The sequence below is a fragment of the Grammomys surdaster genome, unplaced genomic scaffold (assembly GCF_004785775.1).
Source record: "Grammomys surdaster isolate TR1022 unplaced genomic scaffold, NIH_TR_1.0 100, whole genome shotgun sequence".
Taxonomy (NCBI): Eukaryota; Metazoa; Chordata; class Mammalia; order Rodentia; family Muridae; genus Grammomys; species Grammomys surdaster.
This window is the reverse complement of record NW_021604579.1, coordinates 13,952,974-13,962,824: the sequence shown is the minus strand read 5'-3', so window position 1 is coordinate 13,962,824 and position 9,851 is coordinate 13,952,974. Positions and strand designations below refer to the sequence as shown.

The 9,851-nt window shown below is 40.0% G+C and overlaps 1 protein-coding gene across 2 annotated transcripts in view; it reads right to left on the bottom strand.

The window, feature by feature from the left end:
• Positions 1 to 9,488, bottom strand: part of C8a (complement C8 alpha chain) — a 55,499-nt gene extending 46,011 nt beyond the window's left edge. The window contains exons 1-2 of one of the 2 annotated variants that reach the window (XM_028786721.1): positions 9,309 to 9,348; positions 213 to 282 (exon numbers count right to left, since the gene is read on the bottom strand). In XM_028786721.1, the coding sequence (XP_028642554.1) occupies positions 213 to 268 (56 nt within the window). In that variant the 5' untranslated portion in view covers positions 269 to 282; positions 9,309 to 9,348. Of the gene's footprint in view, positions 1 to 212; positions 283 to 9,308 lie in introns of both variants that reach the window. The other variant, XM_028786715.1, reaches the window with a different exon arrangement.
• Between the last annotated feature and the right edge of the window lie 363 nt (positions 9,489 to 9,851).

The window sequence follows — 9,851 nt, the reverse complement described above, 5'->3', positions numbered from 1 at the left end:
GCCCCTGCCCCTGCCCCTGCCCCTGCCCCTGCCCCTGCCCCTGCCTAGCTACAGCTTGTAGCTCAATGATTCCCACTGGGCTCATCTTGACACCAAATCTTCTACTCTTTCATTAAGAAGCCCATTATCATTTCTTTTCTTTATATCCAGACTTTATTCCATGGAGGTCACACTGAACCCTCCCCTAGGTACGTTTCCCACATCATGCCTACCCAGAGAACCCAGTTGCTGTCCACGTGCTCAGCTCAGAGGTATCTCTCAGTATCATCACAGCTAGCAGTGCTGGAAGGAGAAGTTTTCTGGTGACCATACAATTTTGCTGATTTTTTGATATATCTTCTCAATGTTTAGTTAGCATGCTTATAATATTGGTGAAATTCTTGTCTCCACCAGAGTTGAAATCATTGGAATTCGGGTCCTGTCTCTATTGCTACTGAATGCCTTCTGTTATGGATAGACCCCATGGTAGATACTCAGAAAGGACTGAAATGGGAAAAAGGAGAAAGAGAAGAAGGAAGATGAGGTGGGTAGAAGGATGGAAGGAGGATGTAGAGATGGAGGGAGGAGGGAGAAGGGCAGAGAGGGAAGGAAAAAAATGAAGCCAATTTCTGGATAATGGACAGTGACATTTTTAAGAGGTTTGTTTGAACCTAATTCCTGGTTAGAACTAAATTAAATAATGTTGACATCTAGAAATACTGACAGCTCAAAGTTTGAGCTATGAGCCTGGGGTTTTTTTTTTTCTGATATACTCTCCTAAAATAAAAGAATATTTTGGAGAAACATGGAGACAATTTACAGGCCAAAGATTTGGAAGTTGAAGAGGGCTTGCATTAGCCATGCACTTCACTGTAGAACTGTCAAGATAATACTTACTTCACTGTAAGTCCCCAGCCTGAGCTGTGATGTCACAATGGATGGAAACAATAAAGCCAAGAAGAGCTGAAAACAGGAGCCCAGGCAGCAGTGCCACACTGCTGTAGCTTCCAAAGCTCATGACATGATGTCTAGACAGAGGCACATGGTAATGCTATCACAGAGGCCAGACACTGAAGGAACACCAGGACCGCCATTAAATCACCACCAGACAACATGAAAAATCCTCTCTCATCATTTTAATGAATTTTTAAGTGTAGTTCATTTTTGATGATTATACAAGTAATATAGTCACATTAAAGAAAGTATAACAACAATTATAAAAATATTATTTCAAATCTTACCACCATTAATATTTTATTATATTTCTTTTCATTCTATTTTCACAATATAGTTGGGGGCATACTGAATATCATGTTGTATATCTTGATTTTTTGCACTTAATACAGAAGAGATATAAAGTATCTATAACTGTGTATTGCTTTACTACCCTACAATAATAGATACTTGAGCCCTGTGTTTTTCTGAATTGCAGGTTATTTACTGACGATGTGTCCTGTAGAATGGAGTGGATGATTTTAAAGCTTGTGACACATATTGCCAAATACCTTTCCCAGGGAGTTGTATCCATTTTTAAATGATGTAATGCTTATGATTTGTGTGATTCATGCCTCAAAGTTTTCATGTGGTGGAGACTGAGTCCCCAGCAATGTACTGTTGAGAGGATGGAATATCTACATGGTAGGATCTAGTGGACAGTGTTATATCATGGAACACTGTCAGTATGAAGCGATTGCTGTGGGTCTCTCCATGGCTGGTCCTGTGAAAGTGGATTGTTATGCAAGAAGTGGCCTAGCCATTCATTCTCCTGCCTCTTGCTTTCCGCTTTAGCATGTATTCTCTTCTAAAATATGTTTCTACCATGGTGCCATCTGCCATTGTGTGGCTGAGCCAGAGGCCATCACCAAAGCCAAGAAATGCCAGCAGTATACTCTCAAACCTCCAGAACTGCAAGTGAAATAGCCCTCTTCATTAAGTGCCTAGCCTAGTCTTTGGCTACAACAGTGCAAACTGAATCAGTGACAGTTAAAGAGGTTCCAAGAATTCTGTGGCCCATAAAATCTTGGTAAATAGTTTCAATGTATCTCCCAGCTAGCAAGAACCTGCACAATCAGTAAGCAACTTACTGTGGAGTACCAGAACTCGGGAGCATGTGAGTCTAGTCTGGCTTTCCTTCTAACTTGCTTGCTATTATTAGCAAGTTACTCTGAATGGCTTGGTTTTCCTCATCTATTAAAATGGCAAAGTCAAGTAGTGTTGCTGCACGTCTCCCCAAAGTTAATTCTCTAGTGTACCAGTATTTAAATTATGTATAGGGGTGGGGTTCAGGGAAAAGAAAAGTTCCGTAGTCTGATTCTTTTGAATAAACGGCCTACAGTGTGCCATCCAAGGACGTTTAAAATGCCTTACAGTGCCTGGGGTTCTGCACCTTACTTTGCTCATCCCATTATTTCCCCCAATTATTTTGAACTCAGACCAATTGGTTTTTTTACACATCTGTAAGACTAGTGAACACAATTGAAGAAACACTTAGATAACAGAAGTTTAGAGTCCCATCAACCGCGCATCTGATCCCGGGCTTTGCCACTCACAACTGAAAACAGAGAGAGCAGCTCGGTGACCTTCTGAATGTGGACTGAGATTATGTATGGAACCCTGTTCAGCAGCCTAGGACACATGCCAGTGTCTTCTGTCCTCTCAGCTCAGACATGTACAAGCCTCTCCTGCCCTGGACAGGGCTGTGGACCACTGAGATACTGTGTATATATGTGTGTGTGTGTTTGCACATGTGTGTATGTATGTACATGTTTGTGCATGTGTGAATATGCACATGTGTGTGTATGTATGTATATATGTACATGTGTATGTAAGTATGTGCATCTGTATCTGTGTGTGTACATGTGTGTATGTGTGTACATGTGTACATAAATGTCTGCTTGTGTGCCTGGGTGTGGGGGGGGGAGGTGAGTGTGGGTGTGTACATGCACAAGCCAGAGTCAGTATTAGATGCCTTCATGAATTGCTCTGCACCTAAGTTTTTAATTCAAGGTCTCTCATTGAACCTGGCACTCATTGACTGGCTAGACTGGCTGCCCAGCAAGCCACAGAGACCCAACCCTTTCTATCTCTGGCACAGGGATTACAGGTTTTTCACCTGCAGTGCTGGGGATCCAAACGCAGATCCTTCTGCTGTGCGGCAGGCACTTCTCTGGCTGAACCACCTCTTCAGCTCTCACCTGCTTTTAAAACAGGTTGGTACATTAAACAAAAAGTTTAAAATCCAGTTGAATATACAGCTGGAAAGTCAAATGCTTGACCCATGAATGTAGTCACCTCAGCAACTTAAAAAACAAACGAATTACTTAGCTACTTACTTATCCTAGGCTAGTAGGTCAGAAAGCCTATCTGATCATTATGAGGAGGCCCTCCTAATACACAGGCTCAGCTTAAAGTCAAAGTCACTAATGATATAATCTTGAGCTAATTCGTTCAATTACATAGGAATTATATCGTGAGATGAAGATGTTTTAAATGTGGCTTTGAAATGGCTCCAGCACTAGCATGCCCTCATTGCTAAGATCACTAGAGAGTTTTCCAACTTCTTTTGACTCTCTGTGTTAGCTGTGACTTCCTCTGGAAGCTTCCTTCTCCCGACCTCCTCAATACATTCCCTACTTGCTCTCTCACTCAATGGCCAATCCTTCAGCCCTCTCTAAGAATGGAATTTCTTCAGGACAAAGCCTTGTCTTTCTTTTCTGCCCTTGCTTTCCTTATTCTGGAGGAGCTGAGATTGTGCCACCAGCATCAGATGCCATGCATTCGAATGCTTTCTAAGTTTAGAGCTCCACCCTGGACTGACCTCTGCCCTCCCTCTGTGGCCATGCTCCCTAACTTCACATCCCACTCTTTAGCCCGGTTCGGAGAACATAACGATTCTAAATTGAACCTCTTCGTTTTGACTTTTAACCTTCTTTCTCAATTTAACCCCGTAATTAGTGGAAACACCAACACATCCAAGTTCTTAGACTGGATTCCTGGCAGTGGCCTTTAATTCCCTTCCTTCTCTCAGCTTCTCAGCCAATTCTTTGGAAATTTCTGTCAACTTTGCTGTTAAAATGCATCTCATGTTTCCCCTGTTCTGCCCACTTCAGTACCCATCATGCTAATGTAGGATCCATACGTCACCAGATCCTTTTATGGCCTTTGGAGGGGGTCTATTTCTTTCTCATTTTTCTAATTTCTGTATAACAAATACAAGAGTTCTTTTTAATGAGAACCCATACAATATTTCTCATTTATAAGATTTATTTACTAGACATAAAATTGAATGCCCCTCACTGTTGTGTCCAGGACTCTATTATACAGCCTCTTCCCACCATTTTGACATTTATCTATGGCACAATTCTCTGCATTCCTGACAACTTCCTCCAGTCCATGTTCATCACAAACTACTTCCCATGACAGGAGCATAGCACCTGCTGATCTCTCCACATCACACTCTTCACCCAGCTTCTCCCAAGCTTCGTATCTCAGTGTAGACCCTTCCTCTACAGAGAATGTCACCCAACCCATTCATCTTTAGATCCCTTTCTCTCTGTCAATGCATTCTGTTGACTCCTTCATAGAATTCTTCACAATTTTAAATGAAACTTTGTGTTTGCATGTTTGCTGTCTGAGTCCATGACTTGCTTTTCTATTGCTGTGCTAAGACACCATGACCCAGGCAACTCACAGAAGAAAGAGTTCATTGGGCTCACAGTTTCAATGGGTGAGCCATGACCATAATGACAAAGGCATGGAACATAGCAGGAGATAGGCAGGCATAGTGCTGGAGCCTATGTTAAGCTCAGTACTTAGCATCATGATCCACAGACATGATGGAGAGATGGAGAAAGCAAATGGGAATGGTGTGGGCTTTGAAAATCTCCAAGACTGCCATCAGTGACACAGCTCCTCCAAGAAGGCCATGCCTTCTAATATCTCCCAAGCAGTCTACCAACATGGGACCAAGTATTCAAATACAGGAGCCTAGGAGAATCCTTCACATTCAAATCACCACAGCCTGTAAGTTACAGGAGGATCAGGATATCATTTGCTTATTTTACTACCTAGCCACTACTATATCGAGGATATTTACTTACTGAAAAACAAATGAACAATACAAACAAGTATCTGCAAGTCACATAGAATTCCACACACACTTTTAGTTCTAAGCATGTACCAGGCTAGCTTTTCTGCATAATTCATGCCAGTGCTGTTGGATGCCTCGCTTAGAGTTAGTTACTCTGAATATCAATCTCTATATTACTGTGACTCACTTTTGAGTCACAGCCACCCAATTGCATATGCTAATTAGAAGACCATATTAATCCCAGTCATCTTGATGACTGCTGAGAACATTCACATGGCTCTGGCCCAGACACTTGGGCAAACACACTTTGATACCCATAATGGCAATAATATAAAAAGAAGAAGCGTGATTGACACATCCTTGGCATCTATGACATGAGGGGTCTATTAAAGAAGTGATGATTCCACTGGATGCTTGGGTGGGGGTTGTGTTCCCTCTGAGATTGAGGTCCTCACTTATGTTTCTCCAGTCCCCCTGACAAATTCTAGTTTTTATCAGTATAAATGATAGGATGGAACTCTTTGAGTTATCTTAACTCCAAGCTAAACCTATGACATGCTTATCAAAGCAAGGGCTTATTTTTGAAGAGGTAATTTGTTTTATTTTCTTGATGTGAGGGACTGGTGATCATTCTGGTGATCAGGTCGGTCCAGAGGCTAGAAGGCTGCCTGTGCTACCTCACACCTCTGAGGAGTGAGTCAAATTGCTCTGTTCTTCTCTGGTCTTCAATTTGAAGAATAATACAAAGGCAAGTTTAGAAAGATGCAGTGACAATTAAATTCACCAAGTTCATGAAATGCCTGGTGAGAAATTGTGTTGCCAAAAGTCCCCCCCCTTCCTGGCACTAAATTTCTCTCTGTAACATGGGTTGATTAGACTAAATGTTAAGCCTTGTGTAATTCCACCATTTTCAGGACAAGAACTAAAAAAAACCATCGATAAAAATTCATTCTGATAAATGTCAAAGAAAGTTTTACAGATGAAATAACAATATTAGAAGTGATATACTATCATTTGAACATAGGCTATGATAAGGTTGTGTTAAACATTATAAATCTTACTGAGAAACAACAAAAATAAAATAGACTAGTTGCTCTATCCATTTAAAATTATAAGATGCTAAATTTAAGAGATGATCTCAGAAAGAAAAAAATACGGAAGTAAGCTGTAGGACAAATAAGAAATAGGAAGATGATGAACTCAAAGGCACCCTCTACCAATAATTACATTCAATGTAAGTAGACTAATTATTATGACTAAAAGACAGAGACTGGAGCTGGAGTAGTAGCTCATTTAAAACAGGGCTTGTCTACATATGTAATACCCCAAGTTCAATACAAAACCACCAAGATAAAATAAAGTGATGATGATGATGGATAATCAACTAACTCCTTTTAGAAAGACAGAAATAACTAGATTAAATAAATAAAGCAAAGCCATCTTTTTCTACATGATGATACATTTTAAAAATATGGTCATACAAATTAAAATAAATTATTAGATAGTCATTAGCATTGCAAACACAAGCAATAAGCAAACAAGAATGATGATATTACCATTAAACAAAATAACCTACAAATTAAAAATAATCATCTAAGATAATGAAAGCGTTTCTCAATGCTGAGAGGGATGATCATTAACAAGGTGATGTGAGGTGACCCATCTTCATTGTCTGTGGTACGAGGTTCAGGATCACTGAAGAGATTGCTGAAGCTTACCGTCTGAGTAAGGCTATGAAAATCTTTCCAGGGAAGCACAAGTGAGGAGAAAAGGCCAATCAGGAATGTGTGTGAAACCATCTTTTGGGCTGAGGGCCCTGACAGAATTAAACATATAAAATAAAGAAACCAGATAAGAGCAGACGTTCCCATCTCAGCATCCTCTCTGCTATGCAGTGATGCGCACGTGCACACGCACTCATACGTGTATGTTTTTAATGACAGCTTTGAAAGACACATACTGATGGAATTGAAACAGAGATAGGCAAACCCACAAGGACAGGTGACTATTGTCCCCCTCTCTTAGTGATAGAAGAAAGAGCTAAACATTTAAGCCGCAGGCTAAATGTCTGGACTTGATTGATTTAGATGTGTACTGAATAACATGGAATATCCACTAGTGCTGCATTCTTAGCCAGAAATGAAATCTCAATAAATTGAAAGAATTTCCAATTTTTAATAAGCCTTATAAATAACACATACCAGAAAATGATTACTTGTATAAAGCATGTACTAGAAAAATCATGATTTTGCCACTAATTATAACAACCTTCCATGGCTTTAAGATTTTATACTCATACAACCCGATTTCTATCAAGATAGATAAAAAGCAAATGTTGATCATAAGCTTACAAAGCAAATGTATACTATTACCCACTGGCATGCACATGTGTGGGCACATCACACACACACACACACACACACACACACACACACACACCTTCCACAGTAAGGCTCTTGTGGAATTTTATTTGGGGAAAAAAACAAGTGCTGTTGCTAAAAATACAACCAAAAGTTGAAGCCTCTAATTGATCTGGATAAATCTAGAAGACCCATGCCAATTGGCACATTGTAAATTTCTTCTTTCTGATTGCTGTCAACCATCCAAACAAATGGAAAAACCCACAGTAGCAGCCGTCCCAGTACCATCCCTAGAGCAGCTCTCGGTGAATGCTTGCTAAGTGGGGGCATTGGTCCATTGTTCTAGGAATTTTCAGGCATTTAATTCCTGCTCTTATCTTCCTCCCATTTCACAAGTGAGGGAGAAAAATGAAGCCCTGAATAGTTATGTAATTTGTTCAAGATCAAATAACTATTAATAGTGAGTGCCAGCACCGGGATTTGAACCCAGGAGAATGATTTTGTCCTGTAACTTTCTATTTTGAAAACCAACGTCAGGCGCATTGGCAGCGAGCACCATGACTTCTCCCTCAGCACTTTGTAAAGCACTGAATTGGATCTCTCTGCCTTACCGGGAAATTTGCCTCTTCACTGAACTGTCTTGTTTGATAAGTTCATCAAACATCAAGACACTGTTCGTTTTCAGAAAGGATTACGATGATAAGCTTTTATAATTGAGAGTATCTCAGCTGAGATTTTCTTCACCACCGACCTCTTGCCTGTGCCTTCTAATTATTATTAGCAAAGAATTTTATGATGTTCCAAAACTATATTTGTTTTAAATACAAGCTACAGATCATCTGCTTGTACAACATGTTTCCTCTTCTGAACTGTTACTTAAAGGGAATCTCTCTTACTGTAGTATTTAGTCCAGTGGTTCTCAACCTTCCTAATGCTGTGCCCCTTTAATATAGTTCCTTATGTTGTGGTGACCCTCACTGAAAAAAAATAATTTTTGTTTCTACTTCATAATTGTAATTTTGCTACAGTTATAAATCATAATGTTAATCTCTGACATGCAGGATATCTAATATGCATCCCCTGTGAAAAGGTCATTTAACCCCTGTAAAGAGGTCAGGACCCACAGGGTGAGAATCACTGATTTAACCAATAATGATTCAAAATTAAATCAACTAATAAGAATTTGAATAAAATAACTCTATTTTAAACCTCCAATGTTTGAAAGACCGAGAGTGCTTAAAGGCTGTCCCAAAGGTTAGATTAAGTTCTACTTAAGTACAATAAAATATTCAATAGTGAGATATAAATATATGAAGCCAGGTTGGAAATCTCAGCAAAATAGAATAGGCAAAATGCAAGACACAGGAAAATGTTACCTCTGGCGTCTCCTCTAAGCAAAGGTTTAGAATGACATGGCCACATCTCTCTATAGTGTCTTGCTCTCACCCACAAAATATTTACATATATTATCTAAATATATCCCCCCCCAAGCAGGATAAGGTAGGATTTTTTTTTTACCATTTTCTCTTATAGGTAACAAAGTAAAGATTAACTGTCTTGTGTTGCTTGAAAAAAAATGCTACTTGGAAATTTTAACTCCAGGATTTTATTACATCTGCATCAATTGTAGAAGAGTGGAAAACTGAGAAATCAGAGAGATCAAACAACATGATCTGGGTTACCCCACTGCTGAGTGGTAATTGGTAACTGGCTGATCGCATTATTACTAACTGGCTTTTCCTCTGCTCCACTCCTCCACTGGATTAGTAACAATATGAAAAGAGGTTATCTTCCATGCCAACACAGCCCGCTGCCAACATCACTATGTCTTAGATCCCCAGCAGAAGACCTCAGTTTTCTGAGGACCCAAGACCACTTACTGGTTCACCTTCTCTTGTGCGGTTACCCCAGGGTGCCATGCTATCAAAGATAAGCCAAAGAAAGCAACTGCAAACATCTCATCCAGATGTCACCATCTAGCGTCTATGTAAAAGAAGAGAGTAGCCTACTTTAGAAGCCATAGATATCTCCAGGCTGGAACTCAAAATGGCTACCAGATGTTTAAAATGGTCAGAAGTCCCACAGTTCCCATTCAATGTGATTAACTAGTAACCAAGGTATTGATTGGCCAAACACCTTCAAACTAGCCCCAAGCCCTTTAGCCCTTTTTGAAAATGTCCACGTGGCTAAAGGTGATATTTAACTAAAATCAGTTCCATGAAGAGTTTTGTTTCCAGAGAGACACAGGTACTGTTGCTGGAATCCCAGTGTTTTCTTGTGACTCCTGGAGCTTCTAAAGTCAGATGAGTCTGTTACTGAAGACAGCAGCAAAGCATAAGGCTCATTTGGTACAGAAGCTTAGATACACACATCTGAGAAGGTGCAGGAATGTTAACAGTTACATAGAAGTTCTGCCATAGACC